We start from the raw sequence: 25,954 nt of genomic DNA, 5'->3' as shown, positions 1-25,954 counted from the left end.
TCCTGAAGCCTGGAGAGCGAGAGGGGTCAGTGCGCACGGACCCCCCTCGCTCTCCAGGCTTCAGCGAAAGCCTGCATTCGCCCCATAGGACGCACCCAGATTTCCCCTTCATTTTTGGAGGGGGGAAAGTGCGTCCTATAGGGCGAAAAATACGGTATGTCTAAGAGTTTGGTGGTTGCCGTGATACAGTCAGTTAGGCTCTGGGTTTTGCTGGCAGCTACAGCACCAGACTGATGGAGTGTTCTCTGCTTGTTTATGTATAGGAGTTGGTGGCTCGCTATGTTGCCTTGATTCCTTTCTTACCTGACAGTGTATCATTTGCTGGAATCTGTGACTTGTGGAGTACATCAGATGTAAGTTAAAGGCTTAGATTTTATTTTATTTATTTATTTTACTTACTTACTTATTTACAAAGTACTAATCATAAATAAATAAGAATGAAAATGTGCGAATTTATTGAATTGGCCAAATAGACGGCGGCAATCAGACTACAAACTAATCAAAATTTAAGGAAAGAATGGGTACGTGTTGATGAATATATGTTAAAACGATGTTCCAAAAGTGATGTACTAATATGTTTGGACTGAGATCCACAAAGTTAAAAGGAAACAGAGACAAGATTTTACGGTTAATAGCAATAATATACCGTTCAAACACAATTTAAAAGATACCGTAACAAAGCTCATAGTGCTAAACATAGGCGGAGGGAAGTCACAGAGGGTGATAAATAAGTAAAAGTATTTGGAGATACGTATGTTGAATGTTTTGTTAGAATGTTAAAAGAAGGTTGATCTATTTTTGTTCACATCATTGTAATACTGTGATATGGTAAGAACTAAATGGGAAAAAATGGGGGAAAAGAATGAAAATGTGCACTCCACCACCGAGACCATTCCATTGTAACTATCCAACCTCCCAAAATTTCAACACCCCTTGCAATGGTTTGACCCTTTTCCGTTTTAACAGTACAAATTCTACAATCACCCTCCATATCTCCTCAAAATCATTTATCCTGCATATTCCCTGTCTTACCTTAACATGAATAGCTATATCCCACACCTCTTTATACGATTCTTCCATTTTATATTCTGCTTGCCCTTTCCACTTCCTAGCTATAATAACTCGTGCAGCCGTCAATAAATTTGTGAGCAATTCCTTCATAGCCTGGGAACCTCCCACCCCATCGTAAATTGATAATAATGCTACCTCTAGACTTTTGGTAAGCTTTAACCCGGTGATTTCTTATATCTCCTTAGAAACCCTTTGCCAAAAAATTGTACATATTTACACCCCCACCACATGTGCAGAGTTCTTCTTAATGTCAGCTATCATCTGTGGATTAATTCATCAGCTGTTGTAGTAGAGTCTCAGAACAGAATCAATAAACTTACAAGAATTTAAATTTTTGGGAGGAAAAATTGATAATTGATTTTTTAAATTCTGTGGGGTTGACCTTTCTGAGTTCATTGCGATTTTTTTTTTTACTACAGAACTATCCTTCGGCTACTATGTGTGCCTAGAATGCACAGTTCAAGGTCCAGATTAGATAGAATGAAGAGCTAATTGCTGAGGCAATGAATCCTCTTTAAAAGGTTCTGGGTTCTTTATGCCAGAAATGCTCTTAGGTCAGAACCAGAATCTAATGCCTTAAATATAAATAGATCCCAAATCCTGTCATTATGGTGAAGTTCCATATCAGAACTGCAGGCAGAGGTTCTTTCCACAGACATCTGAGAGACTTTATCCAGTCTGTTTTTACAGTCCACCTCCACAGAACTTTGAATTGTAGGAGATGGGAACATTGCATGCACTTCATTAACCTCAAAAGCTGCTTGTCTGTTTTTGTTTCTAGTTGTTTGGTTCATTTACGAACTAGAAAAATGGTGTGTATCTTTTTAATAAGAAAATGTTTTTCTTCCTCTATATATTTATTTTTCATAGTTTTCATATGCCTTTCATGGTTCTTAAATTAACCCTTTCAAAATGAATGGAGTTTGGAGCAATGGTTTGCCAAGTCAGACATCATGTAAAATCACAGTTCATCTTCTTTGATTGTAGTTTCAATTGAGCCAAAATCTTTGGGGACATAAACGTATTTCCAGACAAACAGAGCCATACTTTATGGGAGGAAGATTCCTGAACAGTGCAGATAAACTAGAAACATTGGCTATATTGTTAATGCAACTTGTTTGCTTGCATTCATTAGCAATTCCTTGATCTTTTGGCTGGAGATGAAGAAGAGCACGCTGTACTCTTGTGCAATTATTTTCTTGCTCTTGGCAAAAAGGCTTGGCTTTTAATTGGAAGTGCTATTCCTGAGGTAAGTCAGTAATTTATTTATACTCCAACAAACTTCCACATGCCTGAGAATGCAGTACACACGCTGAATGAATTACATCACAAATAATGGTCAGATTTATATTGTAGTCAAACTTTTAAAGCAACTTTGTCGGACAAAGGCATGATGCAAGCAAAACTCTGGTTTTGATATTGTTATCAATTAAAAAAATAGTGGTTGCAACTTAATCTTCTTCAGATGGAATTGAATGGTATTGCATGGATCAAATACCTGGTTGTACTAGACTAGGCTATTTGCAAGGACCCATAATAAGATAGAGATATTTTCCCCTGCTTCCTAATGCTGGTCTAAGTTACATGGCAAATTTACTGTTTGTTCTCAGCCCTACAAATTTCCCCAGAGAATATGTATATTTGCCTAGAGTTGAAGATAAGTACATAGTCCTCTCAGGTGTTCAAAGCACCTCACATTTACTATCTTCTTGTAGTTCTCAAATACACCCTCATAGGAGGAAGATAATACTTATCTCCTGCTGAGGCTAAGAGAGATGAGTTGCCTAAAGCCATCTTGTGAGTTCATGAAAGAGGAAATAATTCAAAACAAGGAATTATTGGTCTGTAGCTAAGAGCCTTATCCATTATACTTACAACACCCTCCAAGTTAAAACACCTTAAATCTTAGTAGGCAGTTTGTGCTTCAACATGAGGCCTGCTAAAGAAAAACTTAATTTTTAAAAAACTTGGAAGTTTGGTGCATGCAGCCTGTTACAGAAATCCTTACATTGTAGAATCTCCTAGATTTTACTCTATGCAACATTTAGCAGCCCCTGCCAAGTCAGCGTGAAACTGCAAGGCTGTGAGTAATTGGAAAGTCCTGATCTTGCATTGGACAGAATTCATTAATACCAAAGAACTGGATATAAAATATGCAAAATAGTATTGTTTCATTGGACAAACTTCTGTTGGCAATGGAGGAGACAGGTTTCCAGTTACGTGGAATTCTTCACTGTGCAAATTGGGGAAATAGTTCATCCTGTTTAGCAGCTTAGCAAGAATAATATTTTTTCAGCGTATGAATTGCGGATATAATCCCCAAAGTGTGTGCTTGGTAGCCTTCACAGAGGCTACTGCAGAGAAAATGAGCTGAAACTTATATCACATACATCAGCTGCACCCACTACTAAGTTCTGAGGGGGAGGAAAGGCATGTAAAATGTAAATATATTCTGCATTGGAAAAGCAAGGTTTTAAGGAACTTGACAATTATTTCCAGGGACCAACAGCATATGTACTAACTTGGGAGCAGAATCAGTATATGATCTGGAATCCAAGTTGTGGCCGTTTTTACGGACAGTATGATGCTTTCTGCCCCTTGCAGAGTGTGGGCTGCCTCATTTCCTGTGACAACGTAAGTAATTCACATCTCTCTATCTGCCATTCTTTGAACTTACCAAGCTGCCTTATAGTGAGTCAGACCATTCCATTCATTTAGGCCAGGATTGTTGACTGATAGCAGGTGCTCTGGTCAGCTGTTCAAAGAGAGTGGGGGGAAATTCCACTGGCTCTTCCATGAATCAAAGTTAACTCAAACAGAGGGCAGAAGTGGTACTGATTTGTGGTTAAGATGAAGAAAGTAACTAAAAAAATTCTCTTTCAGGTTTGGTTCAATATTCAACAATATGATTCTCCACTAAGAATAAACTTTGATGTCAGCAAACCAAAATTCTGGAAACCCTTTTTTTCAAGAAGTTTACCATTTCCTGGTCTCTCCAGTGTGCAGGTATTAGGATTTTTAATTTTATAGGGCTGCATAGAAATAATATCTGCATCCTTTCATCTGTATCTGAAATTGTTTTGACCTTAAGGGAGAGATTACAGGACAGATACGTTAAAGAACTGTAACAAAATGAGAGGTAAAACTTATTTTACTATTTTAGGAAATGCAATAATGAATTTTGCTTGCTGAAAACATTTACATGTGGTTTGTTCCACAAACTGGATACCAGTTAAGACTGTATTTCTACCTTATTCATAAGCATGGAAAATCAGAATGTTTCAAATAGCATTGCAAAATGCTTATTATAGTATGCAGATGCTTAAGCCTAGGTTAACATTGAGATGATTTTTCAAACAAGGAGATGAGGTAATATTTTGTAGTGTGGGAATCTTTCTTCTTAAGTATCCAGAGAAAAACTTCAGTTGCTGTATTTGCATTGCCTACTTCTTACTATATACAGATTATTCCAAATAATCAGGGAGTTGGGAATCTCTCTCCTACGTTTCGAGTCTAATGTCCATCAGAATTTGGGAACATTATCCAGCTAATGGGAAGGAGTAGAGAAACAATCTGAAGTTCAGCTTTTAGCACAGTACTGAGAATCAGAGAACTGCAAGTTGGATGAAGACAAAAAACTCTGGCTACAGGGACTCTCTGGGGTTCCTGTGTAGGTTTGTAGATTCCCTGCTTGCTGCAAGAGTGCCCACTTTAAGGTGCCTACCACAGGTACAATTCTCCAGTATAAACGGCCTCAGTCCCGTATATCTGAAGGAGCGACTCCACCCCCATCGTTCTACCTGGACACTGAGGTCCAGCACTGAGGGCCTTCTGGCAGTTCCCTCACTGCGAGAAGCCAAGTTACAGGGAACCAGGCAGAGGGTCTTCTTGGTAGTGGCACCTGCCCTGTGGAACACCCTCCCACCAGATGTCAAAGAGAACAGCAACTACCAGACTTTTTGAAGACATCTGAAGCTTTTAATGTTGGATGTATTACAGTATTTTAATATTTTTTTTGGAAGCCGCCCAGAGTGGCTAGGGCAGCCCAGCCAGATGGGCAGGGTATAAATAATAAATTCTTCTTATTCTTCTTATTCTTCTCCTCCTCCTCCTCTTCTCCTCCTCCAGGTCTTGTGGGCGGCAGAGTAGGTGGGTTGAAGTATCAGTATATCCCAGTACATCTTAAAAGCAAGATTGCATATTTCACATTATGTAAATACCGAATTATACCTTACCCCTTCATATTTTGTTAGCCTGACGAACTAGTCTATCAACGGGTGGACAAGACAGCTGCCCTAGAACTGCAGAACAGGTACCCATGTCTATTGAATGTGTTTTGCAACCGCATTTAACCATGACATACATCAGATCTCAGGTGTATGGGGTTTTAAGACCAGAGTCAGTACCTCTGATCCTTCTGGGGTAGTTTGTCCACTTTTGGACCACATCAGCGAGGCCAAGGGTGGGGGGGGGTCTTGTTATTTGGGCAGCCCAGCACCTCCATACACACACTCTGAAGAAAAATGAATGCCAGCAATATCAAATGTCAGTTCCAATTGGATTGAAATGCTTGGTGGTTCCGACTGTGAAATTGTTGGATTCATAGCTCTTTTAAGTTCAATACTTTCTAAAGGGATCTGGAAAATTCTAGTGACTTGGACTACGGTACTTTATTATGCAGCTATTTTGGTTACCTTGCAATATATTTAGCTTGGCCCTCTCCAAGTTTGACATTCCATAACATCCTGACTTTGTTCTAACAAATAGCAGAAGAAAACTAGTAAGTCAGACGAGCTTAAAACTTTTTTCCCAAGCATCTAGTTTTTTAGATATAAGTTATTTTACCGGAGGAGCATTCAATAATGTAAGGCTTGGTCCTCCTCCAGTCTGAAATGATGCTTGAGAATTAGGTTTGCCACCTCGGTTTCTTACGTAAGCATGTTGTGGAGAAGTCATTGAAATATGGAATGCCTGTGGCATTTCAAATCTGGCTGTAATTGTGGAATTCTAAAGCTCTCTAGTGTGCTTGTGAAGCCACAGTTGCACTGGAGCAGCAAAATTTCAAATGCAACTTTTGAAACATTTTAAAATGCAGACTTGAGAAGATACTGAAAGAAAAGATTATGGGTTGGAGGCCAAGACACTTGACACGTTGGAACAGATACTGTACCTCTACCCTTCGACACTTCTTACCTCTGCTGGAAAAAAATCAGGGCAAAGATGTAGAGGATGACCACCAGACGGAATTACAGAAGCAACTAGGAGATTACAGGGTAATGTATAGAGTAACGGCCCCTAGGGAACTGGGAGTTTAGTGGGATTATAGGATAGTGCTTCCCTGCCTACCCCCAGGGTGATGTTTGTATTGGGGCTTAGCAGTAATTCACTCCACGTGAATGATGAAATCTCTCCATTCTAGCTTGTGATACAGTGAAAGCATTTTGCTGACTTATTTGAAAGTAGTCTAGAAATGTGTCTCTTACAGTAAGTTTTCCAACGCGTGACAAGTTTTTCTTGCTGGGAGGGAGGGCATCAACTGGCCAGCAGCATGGGTGGTCCACCTGGGCAGGGGGAAAGTGTGCTACCTGCTATTGTACCACGATGACAAGCACAGAAGTGTAATGGTGAACAATGCTTCAATCTAAGAGAAAGCTAGCTGTCAAGATACCCCAGTCAACAGAGGTCTTCCCTAGGGCAGGGGTGGTCAGGAGAAAGGCATGCAGTTGATCTGTTGTTCTCTCAGTCATCTTGAGCCAAGAGATTCAATTTACCTTAAGTCAGACATGGCCAAACTTGGCCCTCCAGATGTTTTGGGACTACAACTCCCATCATCCCTAGCTAACAGGACCAGTGGTCAGGGATGATGGGAATTGTAGTCCCAAAACATCTGGAGGGCCAAGTTTGGCCATGCCTGCCTTAAGTGGAAGGGCTGGCCCATAATTGCAGAATGTATATGGTATCATTTCATTCATAGCATCTACAGTGGAACCTCGGGAGACAAACAGCTCTAAACTTGAACATTTTTGCTCCCGAGTGATTGTTCCAGTTTTTGAATGATTTTCGGAAGCTGAACTTCCAGTGCAGCTTCCGATTAGCTGCAGGATGCTCCTGCAACCAATCAGAAGCCACGCCTTGTAAGTTGAACGTTTTGGAAGTTTTCTTAGTGGCCAACTGAGTCCAGAGGTGGTATTGTGGGTAAATTGACATTTTTTTTACATTTCCCCCTCTTACTTGCAGGTCTCAGGATTTCCTATCCACATGGCATTTTCAGAAGTTACACCTTTAGTGGAGGCGGTATATAGTACTGGAGTTCATAGCATTGATGTTCCAAACATAGAGTTTGCATTAGCTGTGTATGTTCATGCCTACCCTAAAAACATTCTTTCAGTGTGGGTTTATGTTGCTTCACTGGTTCGTAATAGGTAAGAGCTACTCAGACTTACTTTTTACTTGTAGTATTTAAATTCATTAGTATCATGTTATGATTTTGTATTAAACTCTAGATCATTAAAATGTGCAGATTAAAATGCCGGAAGGAGTCTCTTAATTTGATCAGTTTTCTGCAATGCCCCATTAAAGTTGTATAAAACCTTTCAGCTCCAGCCACACTGGAAATCATGTGCTCAAAACCCCTGAAGCCATGCTGTGCTATGTATTCACAATTAGGCTGAGCAGCGTAGCAGGTTGTTTTCCTGTGATTAAGAATTGCCATAGCAAAGAAAGGCTGCAGAAAACACTTGCTTACCTCTGCTAAGGAAATATGTAAGATGTTTAAATTCCTCCTGACTTACTGCCATGTCTGTATGGGTTACTCACTCATCAACTTGACATGTGAAATGCTCTAGGAAGTCAAGGTAGCTCTTATGTGGCTCTGGCATCCTATTTTCACTGCTCCCATATGGCAGTATCAGCACACAAAAGGTATTTGCCTAGTCATGGCAGCAGTCTGAAGTAAAACCAATCCCTGGCCCTCCCCCATATCAAGGAACATCTTCATATTTTCTACCCAGGGCCTCTGATGCACAAAGTGAATGCTACTTTAGCTGGAACACAGCTAAAACGTAACAGGGCAGGCATATGATTTCCACATGCAGAAAGGTTGATAATAAGGACCATTTAAAGATACTACACAAGAGGTGGGACCAATCTGTCTATTGGTTTAACAGTGTCTGTACTGCATATACCTTTCCTGTTTATATGCTAACAATTAAAACTCAGGGTCAAGATACAAAATTAAAGAGATGGGATGAAACGTCTGTCATTGTCCCTAAATTTCATTCCAGTCGTGGCAGAAAGTTTTGTGCAAATTCATCTTCAGCTTAATGCCATACACAGTTGGAGAGCTCTAGTTCACTTGATGTGCAAACACAGCAATTACTCATACTGCAGCAGTACAGTCTGACCGTGTCTTGTGCGTAGGTTCCATTCCTGGGGTAAAACGTCCAGGGGAAAGCATGTATACTCAAACCACCCCCCTGGAACCATTGTGCAAGCATGCTTACCTTTCCGGAGCCATGCACTGAGTCGGCCTTGCCCACCTCGCCCCCCCCCCCCAAAAAAAAATGCAGGGGACAACTTGGATTGGCCACAAACACTGGTTTGTTTTGCTCTTCTCCTGGGATGCTCTCGTGAGAGCACTGCAGAGCCTGATAAGCAAAGCAGAGAGCTTAAAAGCTTTGTGCACCCAAAAAAACTCTGCGCTAAAAGAACTTTGAAGCTATCTTCCTTCCAGGCATTTATGTGATTTCAACCAACCTTCAACTGTGTTAAGCTGAAACTGCACACGTTAAACACATGTAAGTTGTGGCCGTACTGCATTAAAAAGTTTACCAACACATTTAGCTTTCAAGTTGCTGGAACAATATTGTTATTTTGCAATGCAACTGAACTTCCCCTCCATTCAAATGAGCAGATTACCACCAGCAAGTTCCTTAAAGCTGAAAATTTATTTATTTCAGTTGCTCTTACAGCAGAGAAATCACTTCTTGGAAAGTCCCTTTCAGAATTCAGCGTCTTTAATGAATTTCTATAGACAATACAGGGGGTCCTTGTTGCTATGCAACTACAGTTAAGCAAATACTTTGTGAAGCCCACAAAAAGATGTGGCAAACTGTCATTGGCTTGCTAACTTATCCAGACTCTAACAAATTCAGATGCTGATGGGAATGTTCCATGTGCTGTTCTTTACGCTTATAACATATGAAGTCAGTGCTAAGACAAAGTATCTGTAATTCTGCAGTAAGACAATTCTGGGATCAGAGGTTATGGGAGAAATCACTACTGAACAATATATATTGTTATCCAGATGTATTTAATATTTATATTGAAGCATGAGCTTAAAAAATAATAATCTTAAGGGCTTAGCACAAAACACAAAATAAGAATATTAAGTGCCAAACGTTAGGGGGAAAGTGTCAAAAACAATCTGAGTAAGTTTCACGGCACAAAGAATTAAACCTCTCACCTTCCGAAATCAGAGTGAAACATTGTGAGAATGGTGTGACCCTACACAGTTTGCTTATAAGATTCTGAATTATGGGGCAGAAAGGACCTACAATTTGCACTTCAGAAGGGAACTGTTAACACAAGATGCGGACTGTAAGTAAAGTGCATGAAAGGAAGCCTGCTGAGCTAATGAAGTAGACTGAAAAGGAAAGTAGTCAGGTCATTCACCAGAGCGGCAGCAGGCTCTGAAACCACACTGCAAGTTCTGGCATCCACTGGCGGTTTCGGCGTGAGGACCTGTGTAAAGACAGAACAAATGTGAAAGGAAGAAAAAGGCATGGTGTTCATCTTGTGCAGTAGCCATTCATAGCCTTTTTCATCAAGGGATATTTCATATTCATTCAAAGTCTCACATTGCAATTGTAATATCTTACTGGTATACAACTGATTATACCACATTTAAATATACAAAATATTATTTGTCCAACAGACTTCACAGCAGCGCTGTGGCCTTCCAGGTGCTAGACTACAAAACCCATCATCCTTGGCTGGGGATGATAAGTGTTAGAGTCCGCAGCATCTGGAGGGTCCAGGTTAGTTTCCTTGGGCGTAACAAAAGTAGCTCCTGTATGAGCTACCTATTTTACTTGGAAGAAATGATAAAGCACCTAACTTTTTTAAAAGCCTCCAGAATAGATTATCTGTTTCCCAAATGTATACTCTGATGAGTTCTGGCTTGAAGATTATAATTTATTTTTTAAAGTCCCATACCAAAGTTTTACCAAGTTTCAGCAACCATCACTTACCTTCATTTGCAAGTAATTTTAATAAACAGTGAAATTACTGCACTATTGGCAAAAGCCACATATGCATTTAAAAACAGGTGTCCTACATTATTTCAGGCACAGGACATTCATCTTAATGAATTAAAGCCATGAAACTGGCCAGACCAACCCTGCTGTCTCCTTGCAATACTCAGGGTATTTTATATAATCAAAACTGGACAGAAAGTATGTGAGGGTGTGTTAACAAATAATAACATGTCTGAAAACAGTTAAGGGGAAAATGAACCTCTTTCATTACTGAAACCAACATCTGTTAGTACAATTTAATATTCTGGAAATACACCGAACACACACTTCTGGCTATTCATCTTGTAGGATTCATTTGAAGGGCACCTTCAAGTAACAGCAGAATACTATTATTAATTAATTATCGGCTTATATGTCAAAATGGCTTCTAAGCAGATTACAGCTATAAAATAAATCCATAATTAAAATGCACATTTGTAATTAAAATGCACAACAATTTAAACAGCAACAGTTAAAATAACCAAGACATAAGATCAGGGAAAGGCTTGCCTAAACAATGTGTTTTTAGGATCATATGAATCGATCAGCAGTGCTTTGCCTTCTATAAGGCTGCAAGTAAAATCATTTATTTCATGTACCTGGGTTAAATAGACCAATTTTCATAAAGAGATGTGTCTCTCTTTCTGCATGCTCTGTCATAAGGCCAAAGTACAGTTTTTATATTGAAGGCAAAGTGTCCTGTTCCAGTGTCACACTTGTTTCCTGCCAAAATTTGATCTCCCAACCTGCCTTTTGCTCCTTGTGCATCTCTTTGGGCAAAAGCACTGGAGAGGGAGGTATTCTTGGCAGGAAATGAAGGCAGTGTCTCATTTCAGACTGGGAGAGTGCAACTGGTTTTCCTCGAAAAGCAAAGTTGAGTGTGCTTTTTAAAAGTGTGAGTGACAGTAATCAACATGCAGTTTGCTTCTTAGGTGGATACTCAGTTCCTTAATTTAAGAAGTTTGAAGGTGAAATTTACTGAGACAAAACTAGAGAAATAGCAATTCTGAATTAGAATTTTAAGAAATACGTTCAAGTTAGGCTATGTATCATCATCTAATCATGGCCATACTTTTCCATGTATAAGACTATTTTTTTAGTAAAAAAAACACCTAATGTTAAAAGGGGCGGATAGTCTTATACACGGGGGCAATCTCCCTCCATTTTCTTAATTTTGAGTCCCTAGTTCTGTCTTATACACAGAAAAATACAGTATATGCTGGAAGATCAGAAAAACTGTGGTTTTGCGCCCCAAACTCAGAATTAAAGAATTTCCATGATCAAGAAGAAAACTAGCTAGCTTCTGGAAGGGTTGAATGATTTTCTTTTTCTCTGAGAGTCCAACACTAAATATATATCTTCCCCCACCCCAAAACACAAATCTTAACTAAAAAACCTTTGGTCATGAATGAAAGCCTAGTTGACTGAAGCATTTTTTAAGACCAACCACAAATGCTTTCCCTGTTACCCAACAAATCATATTCAATGTGTTTGCTAGTTTTCCAAGTACTCTGACAGTGCACTTCTATACATGCCAACTCAGAATTAAGTTTAATTACCGTAAATTTCGCTCTATAACACGCAGATTTTTTCTCCTAAAAAGTAAGGTGAAATGTCTGTGCGTGTTATTGAGCGAATGTGTGGTCCCTGGAGCTCATTCGCCGGAGCGCAGGGGCAAAATAGGCAAAAATCAGGCAAAAATAAGATCGGGCGGGCGGGCGGAGGGAAGAGAGAAGGCGGAAGCTTTCCTGCATTCTGCCTCAGGGTCTTACTGCCCGCCCGCTTCTGTTGCTGCGTTTGCTCAAACTCAACAAAGAGCAGGGAATCCCCTGCCCTCCTGGCAAGCAGAGGGTTAAGGAAATGATCACGTCCTTCCTTCTAATCTTCCCTAGTCACACACACTGCGTGCAGGCTCCAGCCCACCACTTCCTCCTCTCTGTGCTCTAGTCTAGGGACTCGCAGGCAGCCGAAAAGCATGCAGGTGGGGGAGAGGGAGAGAGAGAGAGAGAGAGAGAGAGAGAGAGAGAGAGAGAGAGAGGGCTGGCTTGGGTGGGGGGAACGACTTTTGCTTTACAATGGTAGGTTTCTCATTTCTTTTCCAAAAGCAGAGAGCCCTGCCCCCAGGCCCCCTCCAAATTACAGCTTCTCCAAGCAATGTACTGCTGGAGGGAGACAGTATGCTTGTTTGGAAGAGAAACCCTGCTTCCCTGCTCGTAAGTAACAGCAGGCTAGATTGCAGAGTGAGACATGGAAATCTCCTCTCCCCTTCATTAAAAGCCTAATACTCTTCTTTGAAGAAGTATAACGTGAGAATGTTTTATATATATATATATATTTTAAAGTTCTTTTCCTCATTGTGTGCTATACACTGATAATTGCTGCCACAATAACAATTGATTGAAAATGGAATTTAGTCTCCCCCCCCCCATAGAGAGCTGTTCTTCAAACGTTTAGCCTTAATACAGTGGCTGATGTAATACCCTTCAGCTTCACTAGGCATTTTATATAGGGACATTAAAATTGATTTTCTACATCTTGGCAGATGAAAAAAAAGTGTGTTACATGCCCTATTGCCCAAAAGTGTGCAAGCACAGAGCAAAGGTTGCAGTGACACAGGTGGCCAAAAAAGAAATACTGTAAATAAAAAAGAAATCATACTTCGTATATCCTGTCTGGCTTGGGTGGGTGGGGGGCTTTTGCTTTCCTTCCCTCCCCATTTAAAACGTGGTGACAAAGCACGGATCCACATGGATCGTCAGGATTTTTGCATTGGGTCACCCCAAATTCACCATCAGATCACATTACATGTCCATGGCTACAGTCTGTACCAAAAAAATCACGCACCCACTGTTGCCTGGGGCTGCAATGGTGCAAAAACGTGGTTACAAAGCATGGATCCACAGGATCTTTGCACTGGGTCACCCCAAATTCACCATCAGATAACATAGCATGTCCATGGCTACAGCCTGCACCAAAAAAATCACGCACCCACTGTTGCCTAGGGTCGCAGTGGTGCAAAAACGTGGTTACAAAGCATGGATCCACATGGATCCTCAGGATTTTTGCATTGGGCTACTCCAAACTCACTGTCAGATCACATGTCTGTGGCCACAGCGTGAACCACAAAAATCATACATCCACTGTTTCATTTAGAATATTTTTTTTGTTTTCCTCCTCTAAAAACTATGTGCGTGTTATGGTCTGGTGCGTGTTATAGAGCGAAAAATACGGTAAATGCAGTAGGATCATTTTCCAGGTAAGTAATCCCAAATCTTATATTCAAGCTACAATTTTAAGAAGTTCAGGAAAATCTGGGCAGGCAGAATTTAATTATTTGCTGCTGCAAAACAATAAACAGGGAAAAACTGAATGATCTCTTTCATCCAATCGATACCAATTCACAAATGATAAAATGAAATGAAAAAACTAAACAGATGTTTCAAGAAATAGGATCTAGAAAAACAGCAAAAAAACTTGAGTAAGAAGGATACCCTTAGAGGTATAAAATGTTTGGCTTTTAAAAAGCACTTTAAATAGGGAAATAAACTTTTAACAAGAAAGTGACAGAAAAAAATAAGTTCCCCCATTTAAACAATGGCAATTTAGCTAAAGGAATGAAGTTAAGGGTTTTGTGAAGCTGTTACAATTCAGAGGTCAAAAGATGGAAGTATGCTTAACAGAATATTTTCTATTAAGGAATGGTTTTATCACCACTTTAGTAATAAACAGGAAATTTTAGAATGAATAAATTGAAATAAAGAAGAAATCTCCTGCACCAAACGCTTTGTTGAAGTATACTATAAAAAACTTTCTAGGAGATACTGGTTCCTGTTTTTGATTCATGTAATTAAGAGTAGTATCCAATTAGTCACTCTCAACTTACAGAACACATCCATCAGGAGAGGGATTTTTTTGGCACTTACACCTTGTCAGCAAGAATATAGACAGGTAAGAAGGTAGTGTTACAGATATATATATATTTGGAATGTTATCATTATCTCCATATTTCAAAAAAGAAAAAAGCCATTTAGCAAGCCTTTTACTTTGGGAGGGGGAAATGTTAACACTTCACAGAAAAGGATGACATCTGTTTGGCAGTACCTAATTTAAAGGGTGTATTATGAAGCTCATCAGTTCGGCTAGTTAGCTTCACATTTTCACTATGAGAATGCAAAAGCCCTACACTATAGAGCTGGAATTGTTTTATTTATTTGCAAATGTTTGAACTGCTTTTCAGGCACATTGCCGTCACAAGGCAGCACATAAAGATTCACAACAGTGCACTATATAAGACCATCAGATTAAAACCATATCACATCTCTCTTCAAGTGAGCTGTAATAATAAAACACAGCAATTGGTTAACTCAGGTCAAACTATAAATAACAAAAGCTTGTTTAAAAGTCAACAATGACAGCGCGTATTGTACTATCTGGGGGTAGGGCATTCAAAAAATGTGTGACCAAGGAAGACCTGTTCCTGTCACCCGTCAAGTCTATCATCTTTCACTAAAGGGCCAGAGAGTAGTAGGGCGCTAGCAGTTGGTGATATTACAGCTTTACAGAAATTTAACAACTTGGAATAAGTATAGAAAAATTCTTTCAAAAGGTACTGTCACCATTAGTACTGAAACTAGGGTTAAGAGAAAGGAAGGGAAAGGTAAAGGACCCCTGACAGTTAAGTCCAGTAGCAGACGACTCTGGGGTTGTAGCACTCATCTCGCTTTACTGGCCGAGGGAGCCAGCATTTGTCCTCAGACAGTTTTTTCGGGTCATGTGGCCAGCAGGACTAAGCCGCTTCTGGCGAAACCAGAGCAGCGCACGGAAAAGCCGTTTACCTTCCCCGCTACCTATTTATATACTTGCACTTGACGTGCTTTCAAACTGCTAGGGGGGCAGGAGCTGGGATTGAACAACGGGAGCTCACCCCGTTGCGGGGATTCGAACCACCGACCTTCCGACCGGCAAGCCCAAGGCTCAGTGATTTACACCACAGTGCCACCCATTTAACTTGAATTAATCTGTTAATTATCTTTCAACTTTCTGTGCACTACCACATTCACCAACTAACTTCCTGTTGTATCCAGCAACTTGGAGCTCGTTTATGAACTTACTTTCTAATAATGATGAAATAGATTTCCCAGAAGATCAAGTGCATATGATGACCTCTGGTTCCAACACACAGCTAAGAGAGGTTCCCCCCCCCCCATTTTGCCATCACCTTGTTCTGCACTCTTGAGAAGAGCATCACACCCCCAGCACAGCCTTATTCGTACTTATCAAAGCAAATTTGGATAGCATAGCATTATTTCCTTGTCTTTCCTTGTCGTAAGTGCAGCATGAGCACACACCCTCAGAGAAAATAAGGGAGGTATGGCAGTCAGTGTGGCGCTTTATTTATTTATACAGCAAGGTGAGAAGCTGCAGCATATATGGGCTTTCCAAAAATGAAGGGCAAGGCATGGCCGGAATTGAATACCATAGTTGCCTGGCCTAAAGGCACTGAAGGGCTTTAGCACTTAGGACCCCTCCTTAAGAGTGAACAAACCCATACACCCATCCCAAAGGGAAACAACATCCAAATAAGGAAATGTTTGTTAAGGCATGAACCATCCAGTACTTACATTTTGAGAAGAGATATTATGTTAAGAGCTATCCATTATAGCAGTTCTTCACAATCTACTCTTAAAGATGATGCCAGCAAAATAGTTACAGTTTATTCAAACATTAGCCAAGGTGAAATATTTTTCAGTGGCTGACATTTGGTCACTTACACACGTTAAATTGGACTTTTAGGTTGTCAGCAAGGCAAAATGCGCTGTTGTACCATGCAAGAGGAACAAAATAAAACAAAACCTGGACAAGCCACTCTCAATAGCAGATAAGCTCCAGGATGTTTCCAATGAACCAGTTAGGACAAATCAGTCTTATTTTCCTGAAACAGCCAAACAGCATAATCTTTTGGGAGGTAATAAACTGTGCAATGAGGATTTGTTGTTGTTGTTACTGAAAGGGTTGGTGTAAATCTGCTCCTTAGGCTAATTTCAACTGGCCCCAAACTCCTTTTATTCATTAATTAATAATAATAATAATAAATTTTATTTATACCCCGCCCTCCCCGACCAAGACTGGGCTCAGGGCGGCTAACATCAGGTATAAAAACAGGATTAAAATACAACCTAAAAAGCAGCCTCCAATAGCTACCTTAAGACAAACCATTCATGCATCTACTGTTCACTAAGGACAAATTATTAAAAAAAAGAGAACTCTCCAATTATGCTCTGAGAAACTTCAAAGAGGAGCACAAAGCTAACACTACTGGAAGAAATACGGATACAGACTTGTGAAACGTTCAGAAGTAATAGGATGATTCAGAGTTTGTTCCAATAATCTTATCTGAGGCAGACCTGGAAGGGGGAATTTAGGTTGCGGTCTACTAGCTTGAGAGTTTTCTCATGTCAATAACTAATCCAGTATCACAGCTCCTCTTCTGTGAAACAAACCAGTCAAAGTACCTGTGCCAACAAGATTCCCACAGAACACGGAGGCGTAGGCTAGGCTTAATAGGATTTCAACCTTGTACACTACCATGACTTTTGTCATATTAAAACAAAGGCATTTCAATAGTTAGGAAGTTAGCAGCAAATGTTAAACAGAATCAATCCATTTTCAAGAACTCAAGATCAGTGTTAGAAACTGAGATATGAAAGCTAGGAGCTAAATGGCACCTTAATCCAAGTTACAGGTGCAACAACAGAATGTCTAGGTGTGCTTTTCTTTAACAAGAATCCATAGCTGAAAATGAATGAAATGCAGCTGAAATACCATGTTCATTTTTCACAAGGCCTAGTCCTTCCCCTGCCCACTCCCCTAATATTCTTAAGAGGGTCTCTTCTCCAGTCTTCAGGAAGTAGCTGGAAGTGGGGAGGCAGAAAAAGGTCCTCCTTGCCTTCCACTCTGCAGTTTTAATCTGAAATCTTAGGCGCAGTACTGTGCCCAGAGCTTGGAAACTGCTCACACTAATGTTATTCCCTGTCACAAAATGCGCCTAGAACAATGGGAATTTTGAACACTGCTCAAGATACACAACACTCCATATTAACATTATTCTTTCAACTGATTCAAACTTTTTCAATCTCTTTATATCAAAATGAGAGCTATCAAGAGGTGGAGCCAGTTACTTCACTGAAATGGGATTTTAAATGATCCACCACAAGTATGCTTCCCTGTTCTATGTCTAGAATAGTATCAATCAATCTTTATTGCGGTCTAAGACCAGACAGCAAAGTTAACAACAGCAACATATGCCACAACCACATAAAGAAGCAGATGTAATTAAGAATTCCCTATAAACTTATTTACATTAAAAACAACACTCTTTCAGCTAAAATCTGTATTCCAGAGATCATAATCAGTACTCATTCCCTGGCTATCACTGTCACCACTGCCTGTCTTGTCCTCGCTGCTATAAAACAGAATTTCGCAACAGGCCTGATGATATCCAAATCTTCATCAGCAAAAGGGTATTTAACATAAGTTTCCTCTGAACCGCCAGATAATTTCCTCAATAATGGTAAAATTAGCTCTCTTCAGCTAGCACGGTACAACGGGCAGTATAGAAGAACTTGTAATATTTAAATCTATGCCTTCATAGACATATTAAACTTTTAACAATGAAAGGCTAACGTAACTCAGAGGACCTACAACTACAGAAAGGAAGTGGCTTCAAATTCTGAACATTCCAAGGGTTAAATATTAATGCTTTTAAAAGGTACTTTATTCAAAAGACATTACCGTTAATGTTATCACAGTAGTAAAAGTGTTCATGATTCAGAGAAGGGCATACAGACACCAAATCCTGCAGGCCTGCACCGGTTACAGTCAGACAACCGGAGAGATTGAGGTGTTCTAGATGAGGGAGCCCTCCTCCCAGAGTCAGCATCCTAATGTGGAAAATAAAGGCACATTAAGACCATGCCAGGAACCAAACAGGTAGCAGGAGAATTCTGCTTCTTTAGCAAGATGATATACACATTTGAACCACTCAGAACTTTTGATATTTGAGCATTTCTTTCCTCGACCTTCATTATAGCAGCCATAAAGTTCATTAAACACTACCCTGCTTCATGCAAAATGAATTCTAGACTGCCACTATTAGTGTAGGGCCCTGCTGGAATATATGGTTTGTTCAGACTTAAAAAAAACTTTTTAAGAATTAGACACCTACCTTGCTCACCCAGCCCTACCATAGATAATACAGTGGATGAAATGCAAGGAACAGAGATGGGCAATGGAGTAAAATAGGGATACTACAGTCACATAGGATCCCGTTTGACTTTTGTCTGTAACCAAGCTTAGAGGAAAGCAGAGATTCCATAGTAGTGATAGGTAAATAAGCAAACAAATCAGAGTTAGATCACACAAAAAATTGACCATGGTAATAACAAAAAAGGAGTAACCTGGTATCAAGAAACTTGATGAGGCTTGAAGTGCATGAGAGTAGACAGCAGTTATTAAGAGACAGGGGTAAGGCAGCGGATGTCTTCCTGTGCCAATATAGAAAGCCTATTCAAGGTAAATGAACCAATGCTCCCTTCTCAAGTTAGCTTTTGCACATACTCTAAGTGGATGTCTCCCATGCTATGTCACATCTAACAGTGAATCCCAGCAGAACGAATGTAGCTGTCTAAACTGGTGGCAAGATGTTCTGGAACAGGGGTAGGCAACCTAAGGCCTGGGGGCCAGATGCGGCCCATTCGCCTTCTAAATCCAGCCTGCGGACGGTCTGGGAATCAGCATGTTTTTACATGAGTAGAATGTGTCCTTTTATTTTAAATGCATCTCTGGGTTATTTGTGGGGTACAAGAATTCATTCATATCTTTTTTTCAAAATATAGTCCGGCCCACCACATGGTCTGAGAGACAGTGGAAAAGGTTGCTGACCCCTGTTCTAGAATACCCTTCTTTTGAAGACCGCTTGAGTTTATGTGTGTAGTTCTAACTTGTAATGTCTGGTGAATGTTGACGCACACATCCATCCCAAAGGCTATTTCAATTTCCAAGCCAGAAGCTGGTTTCATGTATTATAGAAGATGGTAGTCATGGGAACTCCAGTGGGAGCACATATCAGCAACATGATAATGCCCAGATCCAGTTGAGATGGAAGAGCAGTTAAGGTCATCCTGAGTTGTAGGGAGAGATTAGCATCCACTGTTTGGTTGGGAGCTTTCTTCCCAATGACAAACGTGTTTTCTTTTATTGTCTTCAGATATACCTAGGGGGGCGGCAAGGAGACACCAGAAGGGGGGAAAGTGTAGGGTTGGGGGTTTTTTTTAGAAAATAAAGCTCCGCTCCCCACCCTGGATTTTGGAAGAGAAAACTTTACAGAGGATTGTAGTCTAAGAGAAAGAAAAATTCAAAAAAGAGGAATGTGAACTCAAAGGCAGGGAGGAGAGGAAGAATCGCATCTGCTTTGGGCAAAGCACTTCTCCACCTCCAATCGTCAATGCATTACCACCAGATTCAGTGGCTAAGTAATGATGAGATAACAATATGATTTTGTGTTGTTTTTTAAATGGCATTAATGGATTTTGGCAGGGGTTTCAAAGAGGCTACATACCTGAGACCGTGGTCTGTTATCTGGTAACATCCTGACAGACTGAGGAACTGAAGAACTCGCGCTGTCTCATGGTCTGATTTTGCACTCCTGAAGTATGCAAAGTCTTTCCCCTCTGACTGTTTACTAGTCCTTGGTGCATGTTTAGATAGTGCAGAGGATCCTGGGAGTGCCTGAATAGTTCTTAAAGCTGTCCCAGCACAACAGAAAGAGTGACCGCAGTAGGTCAAGGCAGTAGGAGCACAGTGCTGCTGCCAGCAAATACTAGTCCTTAGTCCAAAAATGTCTTTGCTGCAGCATGATGCAGAACAAGTGAAATTTGATGAAGGTTCTACCACACAAACTCCTTCAATATTTCTGTGTTTCCACTCAGCAGCATCTTCAATATCTGCCAGATCTTCCGCATCTAACATCCAGATATAGGCAGAGTTAAAGCTCTCTGATCTGACAGGTGCAATCCAATGGCTTTCATTTCCTTCTCCTTTAATCAAATTTTCATTTGCAATATCATGCAAACTACAATTCTTTTTGCTGGCCTGCATGGCAATGTCTTTGTTTTTCCACACAGTTTTTCCATTCCTGTTTTGACAACTTTTCAGAGATCCTGCTTCACTGGGTGACAAAATTCCCAAGGCTCTGGAAATCTTTTTTACAGCCACATCTGTGATTCTCTCACATCCAGAGAGATCAAGATGCCGGAGATTCTGGCAGCAACCAACCCAAGACCAACTGAAACAAATAATAACATATTTGTTAACCAATATTTTGATATTGTCCCAACCAGCATATTCAAGCTATTGCAGATAAAGTAGTCATATTCGGATCAATGAATGTTCAACCCTAAATGCATCAAATACTAAAAGAAATCAGTTAAGGATTAATAGCAAAATGCCTAAGTATTGCTGGTCTGTTCTGCAGAAACAATGTGCCGCAGAAGCAAAAGACCTACACTTTATCAGAGACAGGAGCAATGGAATGTAGAGTCTTAGACAGAATAATAACCCTTGTCGAACTCTTTTTCCTCATTCTGCAGGTAGCGTCTGATACGTAACAACTTCCAAAACTAACATTTCTCCCTGCCAAAAACAGTTCACATTATCAAGGCTCTAGTAATTACTATACTGTTGGTAATTTACCAATGGCAAAGTAAGCAACAGACACCCCAAAGGATTACCAACCTTTCAAATGCGGAATCAGAAATATCAGTTTGAGTGAGATCAAGATGCTCCAAGTTAGGACAGAGTTCTAAGATCTGTCTGACCTAGGTTTAAAAGAAAATGGAGTATCAGTTTATGGTTGCAATAAAAATTGTGTCAGAGATTATATTGCTGTCTTTATACTGTTAATCCACCTTGAGTACAGAGCAGGCAGAAAAGCAACAAAGAGATTATTTTATTGAAAAACACCCACTTAAGCACCCTTATTATTCTTTACAGATTCCCCAGATGTATTCATTATGTATACTGTACCATTTTGTTAGATATGGCTGAGCTGTATGCGAGCACAATTGTTTTCACTGAGGTGCCTACACGTGGGAGAACATTATGAATTAAGCCCTGAAGAAAGTCCTTTTCTTTTTGAATAATGCTGATAGCCAAGGATTCTTCTGAATTTTCTTCTATAAAAGGGATCAAAGGACAAATTTAAGAATAAAAAATGGACATATATACAAAGTATGCAAATATATTAATTTTAAAAACATCTATATATCAAATGCTAATTAGTATAATAAAAGCTGCAGCCTAAGTACTTTAGTCAAAAGGACAAATTCCAGATGCAGAGCATCTCCCTGCATGTTTTGCCAACCACCACAAGAGGTCAGCCTTCTCTTAATCCGACACTGAGCAAAAGTACCGTATTTTTCGCCCTATAGGACGCACTTTTTCCCCTCCAAAAATGAAGGGGAAATGTGGGTGCGTCCAATGGGGCGAATACAGGCTTCAGGAAGTTCTGCACAACCCTCCGGAGGCCAGCGCGAAACCGCGCCGGGCTCCGGAGGGTTGCGCAGAGCTGCCTGCATTTCAACGCCTCGGGCACAGCTGTCCGCAAGCCTGGGGAGACCGGTGCGGCTCCCTAGGCTTGTGGATAGCAGGCTGTTCTGGGGGCTGGGGTCGGGGGAAGCTCGGGCTTCCCCTGCGCCAGCCCCGTGCCTGGGGGGGAAATAATTTTTTTCTTTATTTCCCCCCCCCAAAAAAAACCCTAGGTGCGTCCTATAGGGCGGTGCATCCTATAGGGTGAAAAATACGGTAGTTTTCTATCCTGAAGCTAACTTACCATATACAGGTGAAACTCAAAAAATTAGAATATCGTGGAAAAGTTCATTTATTTCAGTAATTCAACTTAAAAGGTGAAACTAATATATGAGATAAGACTCATGACATGCAAAGCGAAATATGTCAAGCCTTTATTTGTTATAATTGTGATGATTATGGCATTCAGCTGATGAAAACGCAAAATTAAATATCTCAGAAAATTAGAATATTAAATGAAATCAGCAAAACAAGGATTTCAAATAGAGCAATATTGGACCTCTGAGAAGTAGAAGCATGCATATGTACTCAGTACTTGGTTTGGGCCCCTTTTGCATCAAATACTGCCTCACTGCGGCGTGACATGGATGCTATCAGCCTGTGGCACTGCTGAGGTGTTATGGAAGACCAGGATGCTTCAATAGCAGCCTTCAGCTCTTCTGCATTGCTCGGTCTCATGTCTCTCATCTTTCTCTTGGCAATGCCCCATGGATTCTCTATGTGGTTCAGGTCAGGCGAGTTTGCCGGCCAATCAAGCACAGTAATCCCATGGGCACTGAACCAGGTTTTGGTACTTTTGGCAGTATGGGCAGGTGCCAAGTCCTGCTGGAAAATGAAGTCAGCATCCCCATAAAGCTCGTCTGTGGAAGGAAGCATGAAGTGCTCCAAAATCTCCGGGTTAATGGCTGCGTTGACCCTGGACTTAATGAAGCACAGTGGACCAACACCAGCTAATGACATGGCTCCCCAAATCAACACAGACTGTGGAAACTTCACACTGGACTTCAAGCATCTGGCATTGTGTGCCTCCCCATTCTTCCTCCAGACTCTGGGTCCTTGGTTTCCAAATGAGATGCAAAAGTTGCTCTCATCAGAAAGGAGGACTTGGGACCACTGAGCAACAGACCAGTTCTTTTTTTCTTTAGCCCAGGCAAGACACTTCTGACGTTGTTTCTTGTTCAGGAGCGGCTTGACAAGAGGAATACGACATTTGAAGCCCATCTCCAGGATCCGTCTGTGTGTGGTGGCTCTTGATGCACTAACTCCAGCCTCAGTCCACTCCTTGTGAAAGTCTGAGTGGTCTTTTCCTGACAATCCTCTCCAGGCTGCGGTCATCCCTGCTGCTTGTGCACCTTTTTCTTCCACACTTTTCCCTTTCGCATAACTTTCCATCAATGTGCTTCGATACAGCCCTTTGGGAACATCCAACTTCTTCTGCAATTACCTTTTGAGGCGTTCCCTCCTTTTGGAGGGTCTCAATGATGGCTTTCTGCACAGCTTCCCCATGATTGTACTTCCTACTGAACCAGACTGAGAGACCATTTAAAGGCTCAGGAACCCATTGCAGATGTTATGGATTGAATAGCTACTGCACCTTTTCACAATATTCTAATTTTCTGAGATTGTTAATTTGGGGTTGTTATCAGCTGTACACCATAATCATCACAATTTCAACAAATAAAGGCTTGACATATCTCGCTTTGCATGTCATGAGTCTATCTCATATATTAGTTTCACCTTTTAAGTTGATTCACTGAAATAAATGAACTTTTCCACAATATTCTAATTTTTCAAGTTTCACCTGTACATACAAACCAAGCTTTCCCCAAAACATCAAGGAAACTATGCCTTAAATTTGATGGGCATGGTAGTTCTAACGAAAGTGTCAAGCACAACTCAACTGACAGAAAAGGAGCACTGTCTATGAGAAATATGACAATCAAGATTATATAGATGTACAAGTGTACAAGTATGCTTAAAAATGTAAAGGTAAAGGTACCCCTGTCCGTACGGGCCAGACTTGACAGACTCTAGGGTTGTGCGCTCATCTCACTCTATAGGCCGGGAACCAGCGCTGTCCGCAGACACTTCCGGGTCACGTGGCCAGCATGACAAGCTGCATCTGGCGTGCCAGCGCAGCACACGGAACGCTGTTTACCTTCCCGCTGGTAAGCGGTCCCTATTTATCTAATTGCACCCAGGGGTGCTTTCAAACTGCTAGGTTGGCAGGCGCTGGGACCGAACGACGGGAGCGCACCCCGCCGCGGGGATTCGAAGTATGCTTACTTAACTCTAAACATCAGTCAAAAAGACCAGCAGTACTAATAAATATCATCAAAGAATAACCCCTTTAAATGTCCTGCTGTTGGTGACTTGCTTTTTTGGTGACTAGTGTCTACATCCCTCAGACACACAGACCTATTCCTCTGCAAAAACAAGCCATGCTCTCAAGGTATCCTTGGCAAGTATCATACTCTAGATGAGGTTTTCAAGCTTTGGCTCCCTTGACCAACTACACTTTGTGCGGCACCCCTGTGGGGCTCAGGAGCCCTGTTATGTCACCCCTTCCCTGCAGACCTGGCAGCCTCTCGCCCTTTTCTGAACATCCTCCCTTGTGGAGTGTTCCCTTAGCCTCCTCTCTCCTCTTGGGAGTCTTCTGGGCAACCACAGCTGCCGCCCCTGGTTTCTGAGCTGCCCCACCCCTGACCAGTCCCAGAGGACCATTTGCTTGGGAAGCTTGCAGCCAGGGCTGCTACAACAGTTGTGCAATCCTTCGGGAGGCAGGGACGCAAGAGGGCATCAGAGGAGAGAGGGAAGAAAAGAGGGACAGAGGCCAGTGTCACCCATGGCACCTGTGACCATCATTCAAGGCACCCCAGGGTTCCATTGCACACTGGTTGGAAACCACTGCTCTAGACGACCCAAGACAAAACTGTAAAGGGAAGATATACAGTTCACCCCTTAACTTACCAGACTCATCTATATCAGCATCTTCATCCCATTCCTGAAAAGCACAGCTTTCATCTTTTCTGTTTTTTACCCATTCTTCATCAGGATCTGTATCAAGATCACCAGGTGGGCCACTGGACCAGTCTCCTAAGTAGCCAAGAAGAAAGCATTTAATGATGTTACAGCAACCTTTGAATTACCCACACATTATCAGGAAGGAGTAGGCTCTTTTAAGAAGTGTCAGCCAGCAGAAAACACAATGGTGTCACAAAGATAATGCATGTTGCTCTCCTTGTCCTTAATCCTTGGAGACTGGGAAAGTAGCACATGTAGAATTTGTATCTCCCCTCTTCTGTTCTGAAAAGGGCCCTCCCTTTTCAGAACAGACCTGCGGTTCAGTGCTCGGCTGTCATTCCCGTAATCACGCGTTTATTGCTACAGCTTAGTCATCGAGGTGTCAAAATCAGTTGTAATAGAATTGCACTGAATTAACAAGTAGAATAAGGAAAATTAAAATTAAAAATCCTTAATTTTTCTTTAATTTTAATCACAAGTGGACTCTTTATTACTGCAATTGCAGTTGTTCAAAATAAAATCTAGTCGTACCTTGGTTTTAGAATAGCTTAGTTTCCAAATGTTTTGGCGCCTGAACGCCGCAAACCCGAAGTGACTGTTCTGGTTTGTGAACGTTCTTTGGGAAGCCGAACATCTGACGGGGCTTCCAATTGGCTGCAGGAGCTTCCTGCAGCCAATCAGAAGCCACTCATTGGTTTCCAAACGTTTTGGAAGTTGAACAGACTTCTGGAATGGATTCCGTTCGACTTCCAAGGTACGACTGTATTTTGGAAAGAGAAGAAATGAGCACCGAAACACTTATTTTAATCTCCTTACTACACTCTTTACTGCATTTGCAATTGTTTATGATAAAACCTATTTGAGAAGGAAACTACTTTTGGCATTTTTATGGATGTTTATTGTTTGTTTACAGATAGTTG

The 25,954-nt window shown here is 41.0% G+C and overlaps 2 protein-coding genes and 1 long non-coding RNA gene across 5 annotated transcripts in view; 1 reads left to right on the top strand and 2 right to left on the bottom strand.

Annotated features, from left to right (window-relative positions):
* CC2D2A (coiled-coil and C2 domain containing 2A) overlaps positions 1-9,211 on the top strand; it is a 66,975-nt gene extending 57,764 nt beyond the window's left edge. The window contains exons 30-37 of one of the 2 annotated variants that reach the window (XM_082238499.1): positions 264-353; positions 2,207-2,320; positions 3,571-3,705; positions 3,955-4,077; positions 5,325-5,383; positions 6,167-6,344; positions 7,309-7,493; positions 8,804-9,211. In XM_082238499.1, coding sequence (XP_082094625.1) covers positions 264-353; positions 2,207-2,320; positions 3,571-3,705; positions 3,955-4,077; positions 5,325-5,383; positions 6,167-6,344; positions 7,309-7,493; positions 8,804-8,846 — 927 coding nt within the window. In that variant the 3' untranslated portion in view covers positions 8,847-9,211. Of the gene's footprint in view, positions 1-263; positions 354-2,206; positions 2,321-3,570; positions 3,706-3,954; positions 4,078-5,324; positions 5,384-6,166; positions 6,345-7,308; positions 8,349-8,803 lie in introns of those variants that run through there. The other variant, XM_082238500.1, reaches the window with a different exon arrangement.
* FBXL5 (F-box and leucine rich repeat protein 5) overlaps positions 8,999-25,954 on the bottom strand; it is a 28,871-nt gene continuing 11,915 nt past the window's right edge. For both annotated transcript variants that reach the window (XM_082238533.1, XM_082238534.1), the window contains exons 6-11: positions 24,981-25,106; positions 21,450-21,598; positions 21,159-21,241; positions 19,984-20,709; positions 18,159-18,307; positions 8,999-9,813 (exon numbers count right to left, since the gene is read on the bottom strand). In XM_082238533.1, coding sequence (XP_082094659.1) covers positions 9,737-9,813; positions 18,159-18,307; positions 19,984-20,709; positions 21,159-21,241; positions 21,450-21,598; positions 24,981-25,106 — 1,310 coding nt within the window. In that variant the 3' untranslated portion in view covers positions 8,999-9,736. The remainder of the gene's footprint in view (positions 9,814-18,158; positions 18,308-19,983; positions 20,710-21,158; positions 21,242-21,449; positions 21,599-24,980; positions 25,107-25,954) is intronic.
* LOC309541148 lies at positions 12,694-13,596 on the bottom strand. Its single transcript, XR_014223640.1, has 2 exons — positions 13,254-13,596; positions 12,694-13,066 (listed from the first exon to the last, which is right to left on the bottom strand). It is a non-coding gene; the product is annotated as an uncharacterized lncRNA (long non-coding RNA).

This window comes from Podarcis vaucheri, assembly GCF_965113315.1.
Source record: "Podarcis vaucheri genome assembly, chromosome: 9".
Lineage (NCBI taxonomy): Eukaryota > Metazoa > Chordata > Lepidosauria > Squamata > Lacertidae > Podarcis > Podarcis vaucheri.
The sequence above is the reverse complement of the archived record's forward strand: the minus strand, read 5'-3'. Positions and strand labels throughout refer to the sequence as shown.